Source organism: Suncus etruscus, chromosome 1, assembly GCF_024139225.1.
Source record: "Suncus etruscus isolate mSunEtr1 chromosome 1, mSunEtr1.pri.cur, whole genome shotgun sequence".
Lineage (NCBI taxonomy): Eukaryota > Metazoa > Chordata > Mammalia > Eulipotyphla > Soricidae > Suncus > Suncus etruscus.
The window spans coordinates 155,975,655-156,001,791 of NC_064848.1; the positions used below are offsets into that span (position 1 = coordinate 155,975,655).

At 44.5% G+C, this 26,137-nt stretch overlaps 1 protein-coding gene across 1 annotated transcript in view; it reads right to left on the minus strand.

The window, feature by feature from the left end:
- Window positions 1–3,986: 3,986 nt before the first annotated feature.
- SLC13A5 (solute carrier family 13 member 5) overlaps window positions 3,987–26,137 on the minus strand; it is a 30,287-nt gene continuing 8,136 nt past the window's right edge. The window contains exons 2-12 of the mRNA XM_049782655.1: window positions 24,088–24,216; window positions 23,683–23,819; window positions 20,594–20,781; window positions 19,535–19,703; window positions 17,874–17,996; window positions 13,998–14,213; window positions 13,093–13,193; window positions 11,212–11,330; window positions 9,183–9,344; window positions 6,442–6,579; window positions 3,987–5,237 (exon numbers count right to left, since the gene is read on the minus strand). Coding sequence (XP_049638612.1) covers window positions 5,106–5,237; window positions 6,442–6,579; window positions 9,183–9,344; window positions 11,212–11,330; window positions 13,093–13,193; window positions 13,998–14,213; window positions 17,874–17,996; window positions 19,535–19,703; window positions 20,594–20,781; window positions 23,683–23,819; window positions 24,088–24,216 — 1,614 coding nt within the window. The 3' untranslated portion in view covers window positions 3,987–5,105. The remainder of the gene's footprint in view (window positions 5,238–6,441; window positions 6,580–9,182; window positions 9,345–11,211; window positions 11,331–13,092; window positions 13,194–13,997; window positions 14,214–17,873; window positions 17,997–19,534; window positions 19,704–20,593; window positions 20,782–23,682; window positions 23,820–24,087; window positions 24,217–26,137) is intronic.

A 26,137-nucleotide genomic window follows, 5' to 3' on the forward strand; every position in this document is an offset into this window, starting at 1 on the left:
CTGTCCTAAATTTAAACACATTACAGCCCTTTATCCAGGATGTCATCCTGTAGACATCTTCTCACATAGATGCACAATTTTCACCACAGGCTAAATTTAATAAAGTTTCAGAAATGACTCCAATTTGATTGTTTATTATATGATACATACTTAACAATTAATTACTAGACAGCTCTTAAAAATACAAGCTTTTTGCAAAGCATATGCATACACACACAAAAAAAAGACTTTTACAGGGAATTTTACCACTTTTTCCATAAAACCTTCAAACTGGAACAACCCAAATATACATCCAAAGAAGAAGAAAAAAATTGAGACATCAATACAACAAAAGCCTCCTTTGTAACAATAGTAATTGAATGGATATACACAATAGAAATGAATTTGTGTTTGTAAGCCAAACACATCATATACAAACAGGTATGTAACTGTGATTCTATTATTTAAAGTTCAACAGGCGAAAGGATCCATAGTAACAAATTCAGCATTACTTACTAGAGGACTATGTAGAGCAACAGGGCAAGAACAACCGAGGAGAGGAGTGACCTGAAGTTTCTTACAAGGTCTCTGCAGTTGTCTAAATCAGTTAAGTTGCACATTTATGATATGCAATTCACTGCATTAAGTTTCTTCAACTTAAAAACAGAAAGAACTATTGAATTTTAAAAAATACCCAGTCAAACTTAACATGATTTCAATTGGAATGATATTCAAAGTAATTAAGTTGTGTGCTGGTTTGTTCAGGTGTGGAAACAAGGACCTGTGTGACCAGCTCCTATATGTAATAGAAAATATATATTATAAGCTTGTGTACTTGTTTGGGAATGATAAGTGAGAAATTGTGCAGAAATTGCCTTTCTGGGTTCATAAAGAACAGGGAACAGGGCCCTCAAAGTTTGTACTGCTGGAAATTCTCTTATTGTGTTCATATTAATGTTTAAATTTAAAGCCTGGGTAAACTTTCTTGGAGAAGAGGGTGTTATTATTTCATTTTAATATTTCCCAATGTTAGGGAAATATTAGGCACACAGGAGCTGTTCACATCATACTACACTCAGTGGGCAGTTTTATCTCAAGATGGAAGTGGGCATTTGGACAAGCAGATGCACCTGGAAGCATTCTTGGGCAGAAATAAGATCCTGAGTCCTGGTTCAGGTCACCAAGTGCAAAAGACTGAATATCTGTTTACAAGACTTCTGTCTGAAATGATAAGCTTTCTGATAAAGAATCTAAAACCTTTCTCCTGTTTGGTGCTATCCGGAGAGATAATACAGCAGTAGGGCATTTTGCCTTGCTAGTGGCCGACCCAGGACCCATGGTGGCTTGAATCCCAGCATCCCATATGGTTCCCTGTGCCTGCCAGGAGCGATTTCTGAGCACAGCGCCAAGAGTAACCCTTGAGTGCCATCAGGTGTGGCCAAAAAGCAAAAAACAAATTAACAAAAAAAAAAAAAAAAAAACCCTTTCTCCTGTTGTGGAGGGGAGGATTATCCTGATGGAGCTTTCTTAAAAAATCTGAACATAAGTTTTCTTGATGAGATGATAACAAGAAATTAAGGCTTTGGAGGCAAGGCCTTAGTAGTGGCCCTGGGAGGAGTTCTGACCTACAATACAATGAAAGCCTCCTTTGCAACAATAGTAATTGAATGGATATAAATGATAGGAATGAATTTGTGTTTGTAGGACTGTCAGGTATTGTTTTTAGCATAACCATTTAATGTTGGGTTTTTAGCTCCACAAACCAATACCATATCACCAAGGGTCCTACCCAAGAAAGATGGGATTCCTTCTGAGAATGGGTGCAGCATAAAAAGGGATACCTGTTCCCCACCAAGGGAAAAACCCCCTACTCCCTCTGTTCAGACCCGTCAGGCCACTGCCCTAACGTGTTAGTGAACCAATCTCCTGATTTCAGAGAAGAGTCTCAATTTCAACTGTTGTTAGTATGGAAGATGGTAGGAGGGAGAAACAACTTCACCACTTCTGGGGAAATGCCCTACTGCCAGAATAGGATGCCCAGTTCATCCCCTATGCAAGCTCTTTATTCAGAAGAGTGGAGAAGGAGTCATGGGGCCCACCCATTGGAGCTCCCATCCCAAAACCAGGAGAAGGAGAATGTGCAGAATCCTAGTCCTTGGCAAACCAATTCAGAGAACGAGCCTAGTCTAGATTACATGTTCTGTTTGTCTAATACTGATTCCAAATGACAGATTCAGAGGTCTTGGGTAGAACATTTTCTATAAAGTGTAAGAGGTAAATAAGCAGGGAAAGTTCTGATGTTTTTAGTCATTTGTAGAGACTCCAGGGGAAGCCATGTAATGTGTCATGACCTGTGCCTGATTTCAGGCTGGGAGTCTAGGGACTGGAGATGAAGTATCAACAGTTGGGTTAATGGGAGCCCATAACTCTGAGGACAGTCCCATAGAACTCCTCCGTTCCAGCCCTTTCTCTATAGGAACCAAGGCACAGAGAATGGCTGACTGCTGCATGTCAGTTGACAGGTCTGTCACTCTCATTCAAGCCTCTCCCTCCAGTGGTCTCGAGGAGTGGAAGCAGTGACCAATACCACCTACTCTCTCCTTACCTGAAAACATGTTTCTACTGAATTCCAGACAGCAACTTTGGAGTGAAGACCAGACTAGTAAAAGAACTATAACACCAGACCCTACTCATGCCACCACCTGCTTCCACCTGCTGTTGTTCCCGACAGCACCCAAATTTTGTATTAGGTAGAAATCTTAATATCAGCAAAAAACAGGCTTACTCCTAAACCCAAAAGATAAGTACCTCGATAGTCTATGGTATTACAGGTCTCTTTTGTTGATGATTATCCTAAGAGTGAATATATGACTCAGTTCTTGCCAAAAAGAAAGAACAAAAGATGGCTTCTGAGAAAGCTTTTGCTTTGACAATTACATTTGGGAATGGTATATGTTTGGAACCCTCAGCCCCCACGTACACCTCCTTTCTTCCTGCTTTCAATCAATGTAGATGTGTATGTGGCATCAGAGTCAAAGTCAAGGCATACAGAGTGTACGATAGAGCCTAAATCTCACCAGCCTGATAAGCTGCTGGGCTCAGAGCAGCATCCACCTGCCTCCAGAATTTTAAATAAAGATTAAGTGACCTTAGAGATGTTTACCCCCCTTAACAGAACTACCTCTTACTTGCAGCTTAACTGGTACTTCTAATTGTCACTGGCCATAAATATTGGTGCAACTTTAGTCAACATTAAGAAATGTGTTCAGAGATAGCCATTATTTTGCCTCCTCAGCATTGTATCATCCTTCTGAAGTAACCACTTAGCCTTCCTGTCAGCTCTAAACCAACAGGAGTCTGAAAGAGCCCTTTGCTACTATACGTAATATTTCCCTGACTGTCCACAGTAAGGACATTCATCTATTGGTCACACTCAAGGTAGCCTACTGTGGACCCAATGATAGCACAAGTTCTCACTGAACCTTCGAACCATTAGGGCAGTGGCCTGAAGAGTCTGAACAGAGGAAGTAGGTGGTTTTTCCCTTGGTGAGGAACAGGTATCCCTTTTCATGACAGAAAGGGCCTTGGGATGGACTTGCTCTTGGTCATCCATCTTTATCTACAGGAATTACTTGAGAACAGCTTTTATGCTAAAAGCAAGAGAGGGCCTGGAGACAGAAGATCTGAGTTGGAACCCAATTGCACAGACCTGATATCTGACTTTGGACACCTGAGCACCAAGGTGGAGCAGCTGATAGATTTAAGGGAGTGCTTGAGATATTAGGTGGGAGAGTCAGTGATGCACCTGGTGTGGGAGGCCAGTGTACTCAGTGGAGCAGTGGGTGCTTCTTCGGTGACCACACACACACATACACACACAACAGGTGCTGTGCCAGTGTGCCTTCCCCTGGAAATCAGGCATGGTCAGAAATTTCCTATCCAAGAAACAGCATACATGGTTTGTGCTTGAGCAGCTTCCACAGGTCCCTATACTTTCTCTCACTTTCTATGTCTACCACCACCTTTCCTAAAGCAGCATGAGAAGCAAATAAAATTGAGTTAGAAGATAAAAGGGGTGATGTCTTCCATCTGTCTCACAGGAGTTTGAAAGATTCATCATGAGAGTCTCTGCTGTGTAACGTCAGAAAAAATCAATAATCGACAAGGGCCTCGTTCTGGAGCTCTCAAACACTGCTGGTTCTCAAGAAAGCTCTGTTGTTTCCAGGTGTGACTGCCATGGACACAAGATGAAGGCCTCTTGACCTTTTACAGCTGTGTCCATGCTGGTTGGTTCTTCAGGTGAAAGGACCTGGCGGCCCCTAAATAACTCACTTCTCAGACTTGGAGTGTGATCCCAGGAACACAGGAATGGTGGGACAGACATTTCTGGGAAGAATCAACTGAGAATAAACTAAGAAGAGGGGAGCCAAAGGGTCTCAGCCAGGGGATTCCAGCAATATTTGCCCAGATAGCAGAGGGCCTGAGGGTTTGAAGGAAGTGCTGAGGAAAGGATATGAGTTATAGTGGACTGATGGGGCAGTGAGCCATGGTTGTGCTATGGGTGATGTGATCAGAAGCCAAGAATTCAAATTCTGTGTCCTTTGATATAGCACACTTGTCTTTCAGGGATGCTGAGCTCTATCTTCAGCAGCAGGAGCTTCCCTGAGCTGCATGTCTCTTCCTGGGCTGTTGATCGCTTGAATGATTCATCCAAGGCAGCCCACGAGAACAAGAAAGTCACAGATTCTGGAAGGCGTTTCTTCACTTCCCGAGCTGGGGATCTGGGATCTCGTTAGAAGACCCAGGCACTAAGCAAGTGGACATCAGAGCCCAGTGTTGAGTTGGCTGGAGGCAAAATGGGTTGGTTGGAGGAGTCTGCCCATGCCAGAGATTATGGCAAGGCCCCTGGAGAGAAAGACAGCAGCAATCTCTTGGGCCCCTTCACCTCAAGCCTGCCCTCCTGCTGCCCATTTCCATTTCTGAACCTGGTCTAGGCAAAAGCTGAATCTCAAGGGGAGTGAGCATCACTGAATCACTTCCAAGTGTGGACCCCAAATCTCTGTTGCAAGGTAAGTTCCAGGAGTCCTTGGGAGGGTGGGGCAGTGTGGCTGGTCTTGAAATTCTCCCTAAGTATCAACATGTGTCACATTAGCCCAGTCAGGGAAATGATCCAAATCAAACATGACTCGTCCCCAAGTGTTGACTGCCAGAAACACACAGAAGACTCCGATGATATTCATCATTAGTCCAGTTTTCACCTGGATAAAAACAGGGTCAGAGTTAGCCAGCCCTATGAGATCTGCAAAGCTGTTAAAATAAAGATGAACTGGATGCTGAAGACTAGGGATAAGGGGACAGAAGACTTTTTTCTGGGTCCCTGACACTGGATGTGCTTTATGCTTATCTTACTATAGACAGTGCAACTTTTTGCCCAGTGCCCTTAGTGCTGACAGCATCTCTGGAGCCCAAGCAAGACAGGTCTCTGCTCTCTCCAGCATTTGGGACAGTGGGCCTCTGGGAGTCAACTGAGGCAACTGCTCCAGAACATTTAAAGAACTATTGGGGTTAACCATATCTTACTGGGTTCAACTGTTTCTCTTCACACCTTAATGGTCCCACAAGCACACCACACTTCCTGAGACCCTCCTCTGGCTCTTACTGATTCATTAATTATGATTAATCATTAATCACTGATTCATTAATCCTGCTCTGTTCTCTGCTGTCCGTTAGACATGACTTGCAACTTTTTCTGTGGACTGGCATGGTGTGGAGCCTGCACTGCGTTTCCTGGAGTTTTCCCTCTATGAGAATGCTGCCTGAAGCCCAGAGATACTTAGGGTGGGCTCAGATATAGTAACGCTTGGGGAATCAGGTGGTCTCCCTCATTCCCTGCTTCCCAGCCTTGCACACTTTCCTCTTCAGCTAGGACTTGCCTCTTTATTCTACCGAGAGGCAAAGTTCAAGCAGACAAGAATTTCTTCTTAAACTAAATGTGTTTTGGAGGCATTCTCTGCTCTAGGCAGAGGTCTCTCTGTCCTGCTTCCCATACAGACTCTACAAACATCTTTGTCATTATATTTCCACTCTGATCCACAATCATTCTAAAACCTCCTAACCTCAGAAGTCTCAATACTTTTTGAAGTCTCCATCTTGGCCACATGGAACCCTGTGTCCAACCTCTCCAAGTGCTCAGCAGGGCACCATTACCTGGTGGCTGTATGGACTCCTCCAGATAGGAAACAGACTCCAACCCCCCCTCTAAGTTTGGGGGAAAGGACAATCCATGAAATTAATTTTTTCAAAATGAGAAAAGCTGCATATTAATGCAAACAATGAGGATTGGCCTGTAGACATTTGGTAGTATTGCTAGATCTTCTGAGTCCACATGTGATTAAGGATTGGGACATCCCTCAAGGTCTAAGCTTGCTAGTTGGTAGGAATACATAAAAACAACTTTGTTACCATGTCAGAAACTTTGAGATGTCCGTAGGCAAACACGATGGCATTAGGTGGGGTGGCCACAGGCAACATGAAGGCAAAGGATGCACTCAGAGTACAGGGTAGCATGACGTAGAGCGGATTGAGGCCAATGGAACGTGACTGGGAAAAAACACAGCACTGCAACATCACAAATGCAGAAAACCAAAGATCCCAGGAACCAGTGATCTGATAAATCATCCCTTAATGCATCATGTGTTTCCATCTTGCATCTGGCCTTACATTTCGGCTTTGTGTCTGCATGCTAGCTCTGATAGACCTGTAGGTCAAAGTCAGAGTCATCACCTGGGAGACCTTTCCAACATAGGACACCTATCTAGGCACCTATTGAGTGCCAGAAACCATAGTCACTTAGACTTGTGGCTTTCTTGCAGCCTCCAGGAGCTTGGATATGTCCATCAGTCCTGCCATAGAGATGAGAATGCCTAGAGGAGCATGGCAGGGACCATGACCTCTCTCCTTTGTAGAAGATGATCTATGTGTGACTTTGTTTTCCTGAGCCATGGCATTATTTCTAACATAGAATATGGATCTACCATTTTGATTCTGCAGCTTAAAATTCAGCCATATGCTCACTACCTGTGCATTTGATCTCAGGCTCAACACAATTATTTCGCCAAAAGAGTGAGGAACAACACACATGGCATCTCTGTGTGTTTGTCCAGGAAATGTAATAAGGATGAGGATCCACTGACACTAGACAAGCTTGATGCATTGGTAATTTGTACCCACTTTCAAAAACATACATTTATAATAAAGTTACAAACTCACATTCTTGCTTGAGTTTTTCTTTTTATCTGCAGTGTATTGACTATACATGCATAAATAAAAATAATGCAGCCACTTGTAAGAGCACCTACAGAGTAGAAACTCACTTAATATTTGTTGGATGAATTAATGATAGAGTTTGAAATATATGCCATACTTATTAAATAATTAAAATGAAGGTCTATGTGCATATGTGGACAGACACATGCAAAAACGTTCATTGCAATAATGTAACAGTGAAAACATGCAAGAGACAGACTTGACAACCATCATAAGCAGGATGGTTAAATAAAACATATGCTGCAAACAAAGTAGTTTGTGCCAGTAAAAAAGATTAAGCAGGTTTACATTCTATCATACATAAGGTCTTTCAGATCTAGAGGATCTAATAGAATAGTTAAGGAACAAAAGAATAGCTTAAAATGATAACATTTGTTTAAAGAAAATATAATACCTCCAGAAAGACAAAAACAAAACAAAACAAAACAAAACAAAAAACCCTCCACAACAAAATAGGGCCAGAGAGATAGCACTGAGCTGAGCACATGCTTTATATACAGGAAGCCCTGTCTTCAATCCCTGTCACCACTTATGTCAGGCATGACCCCCGAGCACAGAGCTCGAAGTATCTTGATCCTTGCCAAATGTGGCCCAAAAAACAAAGAATATAAATAAAATAAATTATGATAAAACAAAATGTGTTTCTAGGGAGAGGCTAAAGTCTTCTTTTATTACTACAAATAAATAATTCGGTATGTGCTTCTGTATTATTTGACACTTCTTTTTTGTTTTGGGGTCATAATCAGTAATGCTCAGGGGTAATTACTGACTTTTCACTCAGTAATCATTCCTGGCAGTGCTTGGGTGACCTTATGAGATTCTGAGGATCAAATCTGGGATAGCTGATTGCAAGGTTAGTGCCTTACTTACTGTACTATCTCTCCAGCCCCTATTGGAAATTTCTTAGCCATTCCATTTATGTTGTTGTTATTTTGTTTTGTTCTATTCCACTATGCCGAATACCTTGGTCTATATTTGGAATGGGGAGAAAAAGTTGCTCTGCTTTTTAGACACATGGTTCCTAGGCTGTCAAGTTAATAAGTGCCAACTGCTTATCCAGCCCCCTGGGAATCTGACTCATGAATACAGCATAAGTACCTCAGCTTTGACAGGCTTTTACTATCTAATGCTTTTGCTGTTTTTTTGTTTTAGTGCACACATCTAGGAGAAAAGAATTTAATCAGTGTGTTTAAGGATCCCATACTTAAATTCAGGTCTTCTGGCCCAGACCCAAGCTCTTTCTATGCCAGCCTGAGGCAGTTACTTCCATGTCATGAGTGAGAAAAGGAAATGCAATGAAAGACCACAGTGGAATTTCCTTTGTGATTCACTTTCTTCTGAATACCAACTCAAACACATGCTTTCCCAAAGAACCAAGCTTTTCATTTCCCACCCCAACTTCTGTCCCCATCCACTCCTCTCTGAACTCGGTACCCTCTGACCCCTGTTCTCTCTGCTCTCCAAACAAGGTTTCTGGGTGCTCTTGGTAAATAGCTCCATTTCCTTTATGTGAGTGACTCCATCTTCCAGGCTGTCCATCATTTCTAAAACATACCTTCCCCAGTCTTCTCCACAGGTCTCAGTTTCTTTTTGCTCTGCAATCCTCCAGAGGCATGCCCAGAGACCCTTCTCACTCAACACAGGCACCCCTTAGATCTCCATTATGCTTATAAATTTTGAACACCTAATTTGTATTTAGCACTGTAGTCAGTCAGGAGGAATCAAAGAAATTCATTGAAGACAAGGCCCAGGCTCACCAATGGCACATGCATCCATGGAAGAGCCATGGATCTCCAGGTCTTTAGGCACCTAGGATATGGGTACAGGTTGACAGTGTCCCATGAAATGATGCTTGAGGGATACTTGGGGATACTTACCATTGAAGCAAAGATGGGCAGGAACAGGGTGGTGGTGGCCACATTGCTTGTGCATTCTGTAAACACAGCAACAAGCAAGGACAAGATCAACGTGATAGCTGCTGGTGGCACAGTGTGCAAGGGTTCCATCTGCTTCCCCATCCATTCAGACAGCCCCGAAGCCTGAGAAGTACCAGATGGGGAGTCACTGTGGTGTTACTGTTTTTAATTTATCCAGAATAAATCCAAGAAGGACCCTTCTCTCTCCAAGGAGCTCAGCCCACCCTCAACTGTGACTTCTCACTCTATATGTATTTTACAGTAACCTCCATGCCCACAATTTCAGTTCCATCCCTAATTTACAATCTCCTAAAGATACCTTTCCAGAACTGCAGGTCTACTATCTGAATTTAGATATCCATATGCCTTCTAGAAATTTCCATCCTATAGCCTTTGAGCACATGAGATTCAACATGCCCCAATCCATCATAAGTCTCCAGTCCAGAATCAGCCCTCTGAGCTCCCTAATTTGGTGAATGAACTTGTCCTCCATACGTTTTCTGACCTAGAAGGCAGAGAGTCATATCAGGGGCTACTACCCCACCACACTTATGCCTAATGAGTCACCAAGTCACACTGAACTTCTCCTATCCATCTACTCAATCAACCAGATTTCATCCAGGAATTGAGGATTTAGGTGTCATACTTTGAGCTAAGATTTGTTTCAGAGAGAGAATGAAAAGTTAATAGAGTTATGAAACAATCATATTAAAGGGACAGTATCCTAAGTCAGTAAAGGAGGAAGAGCAGTAATAGAGTTAGAAGAAAACCAGAACAAAATAGAGACAGGAGAGAAGGAAGGGAGTTCAAGAGGAAGAGAAGGGTCCAAAGACTCCAGTGCTCTGAGACTTGTCTACTAGATCTCTCAATGCTTCTCCTGCCTAGGCTACCACTCATATCCAATCAAGTTACTATTGAGCCTCAACTCTTCAGAACCTGCCTTCAAAGAAAAAGACCAGATTCTACATCTTGAATTTAAGATGCTCAGGGAAATGAGAAGTGAATTCAAGACAACTGACCTCACCAGCCCCATATTCTGCATTGCCTCCACACATAGAAAGATACCAATACTCAGTTCTTTACTCATGTCTCAATTCTTCCTAAAATTCCCTTCCCAATATATTTCCCCCCTCAGCAATGAAGCTGGTTCAGTGGTCTCCTGCAAGATCCCCAGATATATTCTCCTCTATAAGACTATAAAGTCTTAGGGAAAAAAGTAGGTGTTGGGCTATATTTCAACCTCCTTTATAAGCCCTGTATTTGTCACAATACATACAAAAATAGGATGTTTGATAGATAAGTTTCATTCTATTCTATTCCAGGTGAAGGGATGGACATAAGGGTATATTAATAGGTGGTTTTATATGTAGATAAACTTATGGATAGATGGAGAGATCAATGAATTGATGGATCATGGATGACAAGTAAATGAATGGAGTATAGAAAACTGGTTTGTCCCTTCCTCTAGCTAGTTTGTTTCCTATAAATAAAGGGACTCCTAGATTCCTAGAAGGGAAGAAGAAAGCTAAAACATTTCATTTGTTTTCCTGTAAAAACTGATCTCTCCTCCATTGCTACACACCTAGCTAGAAAAAAAAAATTGCAATGTCAACTATAGTATTCAGTATTCAGGAGCACTAGAAAGATCTCTCTAGAATAAATTAAAGCAGAGATTCTCATCACCAAAATCCAGGGATATCACAGTGTCTTCTGCCTCTCTATACTAACCCCTGTTAGTATATAGTATAGAGTATAACTTACGCAGTTGTTCCTGCTAACATTTCAAGATTGTTTTCTCTATTCTAGGACCCATTCACATTAGAGAGTTCCTAGGTGACAGTGTCCCTGTTCTCAAGGTATGAACAACTGTATGAAAGAGACAGATATAGAAGATGGTAGTCACAGCTTGGGGAACAGGGAAAGAGAAACAACAGATTTTGGCCACCCTCTTTCTGTCAGAAGACTGGAAAATCAAAGCTTCCAAAGTTACCTCACATCCTTTAGCCAGAGCAAATCCACCCCCCAGGAGCAACACAATGCCCCAGGGGACTTTCTCCTGGGTCACTTTCCAGTTCAGCAGTGCAGGGGGATAAAATGGAGTTTTCCTTTCTGAGAAGAAAGACATAATGTAAACACACACAACTCAGAGGATTAGAAAGCAAAAGATGCAGGCTCAAAATCAAAGTTGCAAGCATACATCAGGAAGAAAGAAGGGACCTACATAAATAAGCTTAATGATACAGCTTATAAAATTAGAAAATGACTTAACAAAATTTTGAACCCAAAATAAGCAGACAGAAGGAAGTAACAAAGCTTAGAGCAGAAATTAATGAGGTGGAAACCCAAAAAATAATCCAAAAAATCAACAAAAGCAAAAGTTGGTTCTTTGAAAAAATAGACAAGATAGATGAATCACTAGCAAAATTCACAAGAAAAGGGAAAGAAATTGAATAAATCATATTAGAAAAGGGGGAGGCCACTGCAGATAATACAGAGATCCAAGGATAATCAGAGACTACTTTGAGAAACTGTGCAGGAAACATGAGGTCCTGGAGGAAATGGGGGAGGGGGGGAGACATTATTGTAATAATGCCCAGAGATGATAAAGATGAGGGCCGAAGGACTAGCTCACCAGAGTGATGAATGCAATTAGAGAAATGACTACACTAAAAACTACTATGACAATATTGATGAATGAGAGAAGTAGAATGCTTGTCTCAAATATAGGCAGAGGGTTGGGGAAGAGAGAACAGGGGGGCACTAGTGGTGAGGATTTGCACTGGTGAAGGGAGGTGTTTTTTTCTTTGACTGAGGTCCAACTACAAGCATGTTTATCATCATGGTGCTTAAATTAAAAGAAAATAAAAGTACTATAATTTAATTTAAAAAAAGAAAGCAAGCAAAAGATGCAATTGGGGTGAAATAAAAGCTCATGAACTATAATTTGTAATAAATGACTGGATTCTTTGCTGATAAGGATATTATTAAACTATTCCCAGCAGCATTATAAGTTGGTAAGTTCTTTGGAAACTTGATTTGGCAAAAACATTATATGATCTATTAAAGTATGTATGTACTTTTACCCCACAGATATCATTTAGAATTTATCTAAAAGAAAAGCATCTAAGGGCCTGAAATACAGCACCAGGGAGTGGGGCTGGAAAATTGTTCAATCAGCACCTCACCAAATGGTACCCCAAGCACTTCTGGGAGTGACCCTGAGCACCACGCCAGGAATAACCTCTGAGCATTGTCAGAAGTTAATTTGTAACAGTGAAGATTCAAAAACAATGTTCCATAAAAGAAGAATGCATATGGCCCCTTAATGCTCTCTCATATCATTATTAGAGAAAATAAAACTGAAGATTCAAGCAACTGGAAAATTGTCATCTCCAGAAAAATCATAACAAAAGAAACGGGATTCTAATCATGTGTGTTTGGATTAGAAGTATCAAATAGGAATGTTCATTACCGTCATGGAAAACAGGAAAAATACAAAATGCCATTATGGCAAATTTGAAGTACTTTTCTATTTTTATAAGTGTGTAAATAAAATTTTGGGTACTGAAAAGGCAAAATAGGGAGCTGGAGAGACAATACTAGGGTAAGGCACTTGCCTTACATGCAGTGGACTCTGATTCTATCCCTGGCACCACATATGGTACCATGAGTACCACCTAGAGTGCCCAAGCACAGATCCATGAATAATCTCTAAGTATAACTAGGTATAGTCCCAAAACCAAGTAGAAGATTATTTTTACTCCAAACAGAAATTCAGGAAGGCTCCACAGACACCCCTCTCTCAGGCTTATAGCCAAAACTCTTCAGTAGGTTGGCTCTCTTGAGGGAGTCTTTGTACAGGGAGTCTTACCTTCCTCTGTCTGGCTACAGAAGTTGAACTTGGGCTTCTGTGAAGGCACAATGAATAACAAAATCGCCACAAAGACAGCCACAGTGGCATCAGAGGCATATCTAGAAGGGAAGAACAGAGCTGCAGCAGCCACCCCCACCTATCCGCCAATTCCGAACTCTGACCTGAATAAACAGGCTTGACTGAGGCTAAGCACTGGATCCCAAAGGCTCAGATCAAGGGTGGTGTAGGGTAGACTGAACCCTGGGTGGGAACCAAGGCACCATGCTCTTGACCTGGTTCTGCCTCGACACTGGGTGAACATTTGCAGCTCACTTTGGCCTGTGTTAGGTGAACTTGTCGACCTCATCCTGACAGATTCTCTAGAATTTTGTGCTCACCAGGGCAGACACTGGGACTTTGGTCCTGACCCAAACAGACCTTCCAGAAGGAACAAACTGTAACTGCAGCTGTGTCCCTGCCCACATTCTTCCAGTACATGAAATTTCTCAACCTTTCTTCTAGTCTGACCCGGTAATAGCTTATTAACCAGGTGACGCACAACAGGGCCTCTCTGTCATCTGGTTTCTGTCTAAAGAAGCTTCTGGACTCCCAGCTATGGACTCCCAATCTTCAGAGGGACTTGCCCTGATCTGAGAAAGGAAACACTAGGAAAGATCTGAGCTTTGAAAACCAGAACTCTGGGAGAACCTTACTTTCTAGCCCAACTAGTATCTGTCATCCCTGCCACCCCACTCACCTGGCCACATACTTTCATTTTAACCTGCTGGGACCATAGAAACACATTTGTGGGCATGTTGTGAAGATGAGAGAGAATAAAAAGGGGTCCTAGAACCAGCAGAGTCCTCCAAGGCTCATTGAGCACAAAGCAGGGCTCCAAAAGAGGTCTGGGCCCAACCACTTACTTTGTCTCTCCCTCTGTCCAGGCGAGTGACAACCAGCCAGGCATGAAGCCAGGGTCCCTGGAGAACCACAGGCCCACTAGCAGGAGGAAGCACAGCAGCACATTGACCTCTGCGAAGGAGAAGGGCCCCAGCTTCCGGTACTCCTCTCGAAGCACCTCGTATGCAGCCTGCTCCTTTGTCCTCCTCTCCAGGGCGCAGCCACAGGATTTTTTAAAACTAGAGGATGCAAAGACAAGAGAACACAGGGCATGTTGGTAGACTCAGGGGCTCCTGGGACAGAAGCCTGAACATTGGGCTGCAGAATGTGGCATGGAGTGTGAGAACGATGGGCTAGAACGCCACGAGGTGGAATAGAGCAGAGTGGACACTGGGCTGACAAGTGCTGGCCTGGAAACTGGCTGCTCTTTGTTGTCCTCAGGAAGATCGTGAAAAGCTCTACAAGCAGTGCCAGGTAAGATGAGGACTACCTCACGATAGCCTGGAACTGCCTTCATGGAGCCAGGTTGACAGTCTTAATCAGCTGGTTGTTCATGCAGGCAGGCTGGGCACACAGGAACAGGTGGGTGCTCGGATTAAGAGGAGCTGGGAATTTAGATTTGAGGCCCAGTGGATTTGGGGTAATAGCAGGCCTGGCTATCACAGGGAGTTTGCTCAGACTCTGTGGTCTCAGACTTACATAGCTGCTGGAATCTCCAAGCTAAGCCAGGGAAATCGCCCAGCCAGGCCCCCACTAGGACTGGGAGCAATGCTGCAGCCTGTCATTAGCCCCTTGGCATGGGGCAAGGTATGTTCTACCACGTACTAGCCTGCTTCTAGGCTATTCTAGACGGTCCAATGTACAGGATAAGGTCTGACTTTGGTGATCCTTGCAGTTCTGCCCATCGTTGGTTTTGAAGAACTATCCTCATACCACAGCTGCAAGTTTTGGGGGCAGTCATGCACATGCAAGCAGTTGTCTGATACTGGCAGTCACATTGTTGTTCCTCTTCCAGGACCTTTCTCCTTGGAATGGATTCATTTCCTCTGAATTAACTGTCTGCTGTCTGATGGGCTGGCACAAGACACAGGTCCAGGGACTCAGCCTATCTGCTGGAAACCTGAGTGCGGGTGCAAAGGGTCTTTCTGACTAGTTTCACCTTGATGCTGTGCAGCCAGGGAAAGGCACAGAACCCATGAGCTCCCACATCACATCCAATTGGGTATGATACCCATCTGCTTTCTGGGCAGGGTGTGGCCACAAGGCTGCCCTTAAAAAATAAAAAACCAAATTGTTATGGGTCAGGATAGAGAGTGTGACTATGACATGCCTCTTCATGACCATCATGCTGATGACTCAAGGGCCAGAAAGTATAATAAAGGCATTTTCCATGTATTCCCAAAAAGACAGGCATTGCCTGGCCTGGACTGAGCTAGAGGTAGGTTCAGATGTAGAGATGAGCTGGTCTAAGGATGCCATGCCAGTTACTGAAACAGCATAAAAAACCTCCTGACATAGACCTCCTGTGAGTAAGGTGGTGGCATGGGCCCCTGCACTTAGAGAAGCATGTGGGGAACAGGTAGAGAGTATGGTAGACCTTCACCCTAAATACAGACTGACTCTGGAATCTTCAGATTTCCTCCTAGTCTTGAGAGTATCTATGTCAACAGCAATTCAGTTTCTTGGCAGGGAGGTCTCCAGATGGGCTTTATATCTGATTTTGGAGCTTGATGAGCCTTTGGTGTTGGGGTTATATCAGCCCCCCTCTACTTGCTCGTCTGTGAACTCAGTAGGGCTCATGACTTCAGGGCATCTATTCTGAAGTGAAGAAAGGCCACAACTAGGCCTTAATATCTAGCTCTATCTAGGTCTCAAGGCTATCTTGGACAGCAGCCTTTGACTTCTCTTGAGAAGGCATGTTTATAGACCAAATTGCATTTCTTTAAAGCACCTGCTATAACCTTATCTCTACCTGGTATGGCACTAGGTGGAGGGGCCTTCAAAGGTAATTAAGTTTATGGTAATTAAGGTCATGGGGATGAGTCCTTATGAGAGCACACATATCTTTATAAGATGCTGATCCTCTAAAAAAAAAAAAAGATGATACACTACCACATAATATGCAGTGAGTCCTCTGCAACCTGGAAAAAGAGCCCTCAACAAAAGCCTGTGCCAGCACAATGACCTTGGATTTTAGCCTCTAGAATCATGAGGAAAAATGGAAGCCATCTTTTCTAGGGGGGTTTTGCAGCATGGTACAGCTGACTGAGATAATATGGTAAGTAATGAGCACCAACTCTAGAGCCAGAGTGCTTGGATTCAAATCCTGTCTCTCAATTTTTAAACAATTTCTAAACTGAAGAGTCTAAACTGAAACATCTCCTTGCCTCTGTGGTCTTCTCTGTAAATTAAAATTAACAAGAGAACCTCCCTCACTGATTGATGTGAAGATTTAGCTTATTTATGTAGAGTCTCTGGCAAAGTCTGTTGCTTAATTAGTACACAATCCATTTTGATCAGTGGTATCACTATCACCTGTTGAGAAGGCAGAGGCATTCACTTGTAGCTTGTGACAGTGCCGGGCAGGCTGCCCATGGCCTCCTGGATGGACATAAATGAGAGAATAGGACTTTGGTCATGGAGCAGTTTCAAGAAACAGGGCAAAGAACAGCCATCCCAGCCAAGCTGGCCAGTGAAAGGCAGGCTCATGTCCCCCAGCCATGGGCCCTGTGTATGCCAGGACATCTGCCCATGGGCTGATTATAATGTATGCTTTGATGGTGTTCAGAGATTTCCTCATTTATCTCTGACTTGAAGGGTGCCACCCACTGGCCACATAGTCCTTGTACTTGTCTTTTTTTCTGCCCTCTGTGATTTAAGGCATAGCTCAGGGATAAGAATCTTCAGCGTGAGAGAGTCACCTTTGTACTCTAGATAGATTTGTGCCTTTGAAAATAACAACCACCTTTTTAGAGGACTGGCAGTCATACATCATGGTTTCTGTCCAAAGTCTGGTAGCTGTCAAAACTGATTCTGGTACACTTGCCTGAATGTCAGGAATAGGAAGGTAAACTTTCCAGAAGCCAACCCAGGATCAGAACATTGTAGGCATTCAGGGAAAGTCTTGACAAATGGATTAGGATGTGTCCAGTAAGTTTGCAATGACATGACCTAGTGGTCATCTGCACTCAAAGAAAGTTTATCCAGCAGTCTCCACCCCTCTGAGAAAGCTGTGTTTGTTTGGTTGATGGCACACCTGCTCTTCCTCTCCCCACCCTGAGAACAGGATTGGGGGCTGGGGACAGGGAAGAAGAGAAGTCATGGGTTCTGGGGAAAGCTAGAAACGGAGACCAGAGCAGTAATACAGTGGAGAGTGTGTTTGCCTTGCACTTGGCCAACCGAGGTTTGATCCCTGGCATCCCATTCCATATGGTTCTCCGAGCCTGCCTAGAGTGATTTCTGAGTATAGAGACAGGAGTAACCCCCGAACACTGCCAGGTGTGGCCCCAAGCCCCCGACCCCCAAAAAAGAAAGGGTCATGCAGAAGAGGTTATAGATACTAAGCAACAGTGCTGTGATATGCCAAACTAATACAAGGCACAAACCCAGCAAATTTTTCAAGATGGGGGTGGGGAGCAGCAATGTTGGGGATGGTTTCACTAGGGAAGCAACCTTGAACTAGCCTTGAAGATTTAGATGGGACATGGGAAGACTGGTCAGGAGCAGCATCTAAAAAGAGGAATGGTATAGTAGAAAGAAGCATGAGAGTAGTGTGAGGAGTGCTGGGCTTCAGGAGAAAGGCTGCTGAAGTAAAAGACTCAGGCACAGAGAACTTCACAGGGTTTTTCTACAGGTACATGGAACATGGAGTGGCCATGGTATCTGCAGTTCAGACTCACCTGAATCCCATATAGATACACTGGAGCCACAACCAAGCAAGCAGCAGCATTATCAGCATGTTGGGGAAGGCAAAGCCAAACCAAGAGGCAAAGTTGACAAGGTCTTTGCTGCCAGGAAACAATCTGCAGGAAAAGAAATGTGGGTGCACATATCTGCCAGAGGCTGATACCTGGAGAACAGACTGTTAGCACGTTGGCTGGAGGCTGGATCAGAGCAGGTCCACATCCTCTGCAGGCCAGTCTCCCCAGCCTGATGCCAGCCCTGAGCTAGTTACATGGAGGCCTCTAGAATATGACCTCATGGCTCAAGACAAGCCTGAGGAGTGACCAAATGACCCTATTGTGGGCCCAGACCTAGCTGAGAATCTCCTAATTTCCTCCAGAGAAGTTTAAATATGACTATAAAATGTGTATGTCTATATATATGGGGCTATAGGACTTGGGTTTTATTTAGGTGTTATTTTTATTTTTTAAACTTCTTTAGGATTAATTATTAATTATTTGAATGATTGTTAAGTATTGATTATTGATTGATTATATGTAAAAGTTGGGTTTGTATACCTATTTTATATACTTGGGATTGTATAAAAACTTCTCTGGGAAAAGGGAGTTGAACATGGAGACAGTTTAAGAAGTCCTTCCTTTGTGCACCCCAATGGGGCAGACAGCCTCTGGTTCAAATGGTGAATCAGTAGGAAGGGAAAGCACCTTCCTAATCAGGTGGAACAAGAACAGCTTCCTGGCGACTAGAAGAAAGTCACTTGTACTACTCACCCCACTTTTAGTCCATTGTGTCAAAGCAGTCACCCAACTTTCCCCACTTAGCCCAGACAGCATTGACAGGACTTCAGGAACTTTGTTAAGAGTCATAAGACTGCCATTATAGAACACACTCCTGGCTCAGAATTGTTTTCTGATTAGACCTAATATTCTCCTTGTGCTGTTCAGGTACTGGTCTTCAATGGCTGGATCTGCAGGAACCATCTTGATTTTGTTTTGTGTCTCTGTGCCATTCCAGCTCATTCTACATTTATGCATTAGGCAGACCTGCTTGTGGCTCTTCAGGCACCTGCTTCTCTTAGGAGGCCAGGGGATCCCAAGTTTCTCTGACTCCTGCCATTCAACCCCCCTGCATACAGCCAGGTCCAAAACTGAGGTCTTCGAGGCTGTCTCTTTGTTGCCAAAGCAGAAGGGCTCCAGACCACTCATTCCTTCCATTACCCATTACCATGACCTCCAATGGGAACACCTGTTACCTTCAGGGAAATATGAGGGACTTGGTGGGATTCCCCATGTGGCGACCCAGTATAATTAACAACCAATGTTTGGGGGCAGCTCAGAAGTAGCATTTCTGTAGGAACCTATTTTCTACAAGTTTTAGCCAAAAATCAAACACCCAGAACCTCACACCACTTTGTTTTTTCCACCATGTCAGCCCCCAGCTCTATCCACTTTCCCGTCAAGTAAGATCCTGAGCCCAAATGCAGAACTCTCCCCAGCAGTAAGTAGTTAGGTATTTGGCCATCCATTCCCACCCTGTGGAGGAGCGGGGGTGGAGCACATAGAGGTTTATGGGAATTCATCCTCCCATGAATGCCCAGAGGTGGGAGGGGAACCTCAAGCCCTCTTCCTGTTCCCAGAAGGCATGGCCAGTGACTCACTCATGCATCTGGCCCAGGAGCACCACATTGGGTCCTGTCCCGGTCAGGGTGGCGGTGCCTCCGATGCTGGCCGCGTAGCACACGCACAGGGTCATGGCCTTGCACATGCTCTTCCTGTCACGCTCTTCCTGCTGCCCGGTGGCAGGGCCTTCAAAAATCACTTGGTTCCCTGTGGTGGGCACACCTCCATGAGCTGAAATGGCACTGGTAAACTGCCACCCAGCTGCTGACCTGTGAAGGGACCCACCAGCTCTGCTCCCCAGGATCTCCTTGGCATCCAACTCCCAGTTCCCGTCTGACTGCTGTGCTTCCTGCAGTCTCTTCCCATGGCTTCCCTATGGCTCCTCCAAGTTTCATGCCAATCCTGCAACTTTAGACAGACCCCCTCTTCTCTCCTACCTCCCTCCTGCTGCTCAAGCTATTCCATTCCTCCAGGGCCTGTCCAAATCTGTCTCAGATGGCTCTTTCTCCTAGCAAGGCCCTTAGCATTTCTTAGCTCCCCTGGTAATTGGCTAATGGCACCCCATGACTAAACTCTGACCCAGGAGCTGTGCAAAGGCTGTTCCCTGCCCCCTCAATGTCCATGAGTTTATAAGCACCAGGCCATCCGCATGGGCATGGTGCGGGGGCCCCAGGATGGATAGTAAGTTGAGCTGAGACACTGCCCAGCAAGGAGGCAGGGGTAAAATGACTAACTCCAAAAGCTGTGCCAGCAGAGTAGAGCAACTTGACCTGCTTGCACAAAGCTTCCCTGCAGTTAGTAAGAGAAACAAGTGCTGAAGGGCCTCGGGAGGGTTCAAAAGATGTCCAAATGCATAATGGAATGAGTTCGGGTTAAATTCTGGCAGGAACTTAAAGTGAGACCTTACTATACTCTCCATAAAAGATCTCACTTTTAGGCAATCGTGACATTCCTAAAACTTACTGCAACAGCATTTTCTGTGTTTAACTAAATGCTGGTTTAAGGAAGCCCTCCAGGAATTGGGGAGGTAGCCAAAGCTTTTGGCAACAAAGAAGACTACGGAAGAAGATCTCTGCAGCTCCATGCCAGGGGCTCACCTGGAAGCTCACTGGTCTTTTCTTTGTCAGCCAGTTCTAGGGACCCCAAGTTGGTCTCCATGGCAGCATCTGTGGCCTCCATCTGCTGCAACATGGCCTCCACAATGGGCACCATCATGGCAGTAGTGGCCGTGTTGCTGATCCACATGGAGAGAAAGGCTGTGACACCCATGAAGCCCAGCATCAACCTGCAGAGGAGGGGCAGAGAGAAGAAGAGAAGAACCTCATCCCTGAAAGTGATGCCTGCAGAGATGCCCAGGTCTGGCTCAAGTGCTGAGGCCAGTCCAGTCCTAGGGAGTCTGGGAGGGTATTGAGTTTAAATGACCCCCTTTCTCTTTCTCCTTCAACAGCACTTCTATGCTCATTCCAGTATCACCACAAGGCCTTTCTCAGATCTAACTGTGGTCCTAGGAGTCCTCACAAAACCCATCCAATAGGAGAGGCACCAGCATCCAGAGATCTCACCCAAGGTGGGGAGCTGGCCCAAGATGGCCCAGAGGTGAGTTGGTGCCCTGGTGCCTCAGAATCCACTAGAAAATCCCAGCCAATCCCTTGCTTCCCTCTCTCATATTCACAAGATTGCAGTGCTGTGTGGGCACAGCAGGGATCTGGGAAGGGGTACTGGGATCTCCCACATGGCTCCATTGTCCATTCCCAGACCCTGTTTATCATGACACATTTTGCAACTTTCTGCTCTGCTATGAGTGAGATTAGGCAAATAATATTCAGGAACTTTATTCCTTTCACTCACAGCACCTATCTTCCACTTCTGACCCACCTGTCATTTATCTAAAACATTCCTACAGTCTTTCCAAATCTGTACCATGTCTTCTCAGTGGCCTCTTCCCAGCACATCCCACTCCACTTCTTTTCTCCCTCCAACACTCATCATTGAATGTCTCAAAGTGCCTGTTTCCTCGTCTTCTCTTCAGATCTGAGCAAGTCCAAGGACTTATTCTCCATGTACCCTCTACCCCTGCTCCCCTGCATAAGCAAAGGGCTCAGGAGAGAGTGGATAACAGAACACAATGATTCTATTTTCTAGTCTCTGTGCCACACTGTTGTCAGGATCCTGCCAGCACATGAATGTACCTAAAAGAGGGACCTAAGGGTACCCCTGCACCAAGATTTAAGATGGTGTTTGTGCAGGTTGATACCATAGACTTCCAAAAACAAGACAAACTCAGGCTGAAAGTAGATTCTGAGTTTATATGATTCATGTTCTAAGCAGTATTTCAAGGTACCATGAGTGTACAGTGTGCAGTTGAGCCCAGGAAAGACAGTGCAATAAATAGCAGGAAGGGAACCAGGTATCAGGAAGGGGCATGCAAGTTTACTGGGGACTTCATGGCCTTAGGAATTTTCTTCTAGAAATACTCTCCAACTTCCAGAAGGAAATTGATGGAAGGATACTTAGAATAAGAATTATGAGACTCCACGGTTTTACATTTCCAGGAAATGTAATGGCTTTTGGGTGCAGAGTTGATAACACCCAGCAGAAACAGTAGCCTAGCTCTTGATGCTTAGATGGGGGGTTACTGGTGTAGTACATGGATATGTGGAGAATTCTATGTGGTGCTAAGGACCAAATCAGTTGGCCACATGTAAGGCAAGTGCCTTAACCCTATACTATCTCTGCAGTGATCCAAAATGCAATGGCTATTTTTTGTTTATTTGTTTTGGGGCCACACTTAGTGGCCTTTAAAGGATTGTTCCTGACTATGCACTCAGAAATTACTCTCAGCAATCTCAGCATCCCATAAGGGATGCTGGGGATCGAACTTAGGTCCACCATGTGCAAGGCAAACTCCCTACCTGCTGCACTATCACTCCGGCCCCAATGCAGTGGATTGCTATTTCATCCTGCACCCATTGTTGGAGGAAACTAATACCATGAGAAGGTTTGGGCCTTTGCTTGAGAGGCTGGGTCCTCTGGCTCAGAGATCCTGTTATCTGTATGCAAGGACCCCACATAGTGGCTGACATCTAGGACAGGCTTACTGGGAAATAACAAATCCCTACTTCCCAGGGCTGGATTGGGATGCCATCCCTTAGGGAAAACATCGCGTTTGAGTTCCTGTTTGAAAGGACAAGGCCTCAGGCAGGCCATACTCAATCCCACAAAACCTTAGCACCAATAACTTATCCCTTTGCCCTGTGCCTCTTGATTCACAGGCAGGGAGAATCATTCATTCTGCCAAGGACTATTTGGATATTTATAATTTTATTTACAGGCCAAATAATACAGACAATGAGAGATGAAGTCATAGAAAAGTATGGACCATTGAAAAGTATGGTCCCACCAGGGCCAGGTCTTATGACTTCATAGGCCTTCTACAGCTATATTTTGGATCTTCCCTATCTCTCTGTTGTAGGAATAATATTCAACTCTCAAAAGCTATAGGGAGTAGATCAGGGAGATGGCTCAAAAGGCTGAAGCATATGCTTTGTATATGGGAACCCCACATTCAATCCCTGGCACTGCATCATCCCCAAATGCTGCTTAGGTGTGGCTCCCCCAGCCTCATCCCTCCAAAAGAGACAAGAACTAAGCTCCCAGTATTGTGCCAGGTCTTGCAGATGTTGAGAATACACATGGCTTCTGATTCTGTTTCCTCTGAGGCTCAGGCAGAAATACCTTAATGTATGGGGACATCTGGGAGACAGGAAAGAAGTGGAAGTTCTGAGTGAGAAGAAGTTGAGATGAGCTGCCTCTTCACAGGGGGAAATAGAGGTACCACATAAGGAGGAGGGATTAAGAAGGTAAGCCACCTTAGTTCTGCCTTCTCCACATACTGACAGCAATGCCTGACCCAGCATGACTCATTCCCCCACCTCAAACCTGCCTTTTCCCTGTGGAACAGGGAACATCTGCAGCCCTGCCCCAGGAAGCCTCCTGGACACTTTAAGACTAGTATCCTCTGGATTCAGAGGTCCTTATTCATTGCTGCCCACTAAGCCCTGCTCTTCACCTCCAATGTGCCTGATCTCTCAGCAAAGATGAGCAACACCCCCACCCAGGGATCCTTACCCCATCTGTGCCAAAGCCCATCCCAGCCCTGGGCCCAAAAGTAAGGAGGCATAATTACTGTGCAGGCCTGGCGCCCACCCACAACAGTGTGCGCAGGGCAATCCTTTTGTGCAGATTCCAGTGTTCCACAGCCACAGCCACCATAAGGCCACCCACGAACAGCATGTTGGTGTCCTTCATGTACTGGATACACACCTGCAGGATGGCAAGGGGGGCCTTCAGGGTTGCTGTGTGGTCACACACCACTTTGAGTGATCCCTGAATTCAGTATCAGGTCCTGAGATGCAGAGGGATTCAGATCAGATGCTGAATTCAAGGAAGCATTAGAAGTGGGTGGAGATGGTCCAGTGGATTGTCTCCATGCCTCAATTCTGCTCCCTCCCACCACCATGCAACTCTGAAATGTGCTTGGAAACGTTGCCAGTGAGAGAGGCAGAAGGGCAGGGTCACCCCACGTGCTCACCTGCTTAGAGTCCAGAATCTTGAAGAGTGGGAAGAGCAAGGCCGGCAGGAGGGAGGTGACAGCTAGGGGGATGACTTCTGTGCACCAGTAGATGGCCATGAGGATGATGACATAAGCACACCTGACAAACTGAAGTGACAGTTCTGAGGCCCACCCTCATACACTGCTACCCCCTGTCCTCCCCACAGGAACAGGGCAGCCATGAGCAGAAGTCACCAAAACAAAGTGGTCTCAGTAGAGGGAAGGATCCTCTTGGTATCATCCTGCTTCCAGCATTTCTGCAGAACTTTCTAGGGATGGGACATGCAGGAGAACCCAGCAGGCATGGAGACCCTGGCTCTTGCTGACCAGCTCCAGATCAGTCTTCCCTCCTCCCAAACCTTGGCATTGTCATGTTTCTAATGGAAAATAGAGGAAGGCATGGATAAAAGGGGAGTGGGGGTGAGGGGAGTTAGAAGAGAGGGTGGAAGTAAAGGAGAAGAAAGATTCTGGAGTAAGAAGCAAAGAAGAAAATATTTTTAAAACCTGATCTAAGTCAGACCAGGATATAGTGTAGTGGGTAAGGCATGCAGCCAACTGACATTGGTTTTGGGACCACGTCCAACATTGTTCAGAGCCTACTCCCAACTTGAGGCTTAGGGTAGTTCTGGGGTTCAAGTCCATGCCTTCCACATGCAAAGTTTGCACTCCATCCATTAAGCTTTATTTCCAGCCCAGAATTAAAGTCACTTTAAAACATAAATGCAGCTTTTTCATTTTGCAAGTTTCTACATCTTCTACATTTTGCAAATGTGAATTTCTACATGTTTTTACTCAAGGTTACTTTCTTTTCTTAAATTGCTACCATTGATATTTTTTTCATGTGGCTATTTAATCTTTCCAGTGATTATTTGATGTGTGTGCTGGGAGCTTACCTGCCTGTGTTCAGGACTGGCTCTGTTCTTAGATATTATCTTTGATATCAAGGGGACCATATTTGGTGCTGGGAATAAAACCTGGGTTAATCCAGGGGGTTATCACTTTCCCCACTCTACTATCTCTCTAGACCTATCAGTGGTCATTTTTAAAACTGTAAATATTCCATAAACTGTTGGACAGATGGCTTCACTTCTTTACTCTCCAATAGTGGAGTAAAAGTTGTTTCTTCTTCATCCAAAAGATGCTGAGTTCTCATTTTCTAAAGTCCCCCCTTTTGTTTTTAATTTGATTTCATTTATTCTTTCTCTCCCCTCAGACCTTGGTGCTGTTAAGATGACCTGGGGACATATAGAGGCTCTGGGACTTAAACTCACCCACCTATCCCTTTTCAGACAGGTGTCATAAGCCACTAAGTCACCTTCGGAGGTCTCTGCTGCACTGCAACCCTGAGAAGTGATTCCTGAAGTACAGCCTCTAACTCCTATTTCTGTCTATTTCTCATTTCCTTCTTTAGGGTTGCTGCAATGTTCTCTGCTCCCATGAATCCATATAAACCAGTTCATTAAGAAATTGCCATCATTGGCGCAGGCCGAGTTCCTGCTCTGCTGAAGCCCCAGGAGCTGCATCCACACCTCACAACCTCCATCAAATAAATGGGCCAACTTCACAGCTGTATGACTAATCTCAGAAGTGATGTCAAACTGATGAAACTCCCAGGTACATGATCTTCGGGCTAAACTCACTGAAGCCTTTTTGGAATAGGGATGAGCAGACTCCCTCCATTTCCTCTATTCCCTACTGCCAGAAGTCCTAGAAGACACACCCACACTCCAAAGCTTCTGGCATATAAATAGTTTCATGGTTTCACAACTAATCTCTATAGATGCCAAATCAAAGAATCATCCCCGTTCTACTGCTCCTGGAATACACAGTCACATATGTGGCTGTGCAACAACTCCAAGTTTCACAATACTGATAGTCCAGTAGGAACACAGCAAATTAGATGAAAAAGGAGTCTCGAAGTCCTCTGAACTCAATAAACAAAAACAATAGCACAGAAAGTCAACTAGCAACAAACAGCTCGGTAAATTCTTAGACAATGACTTTAATAATGTCATTGTGAGATAACAAT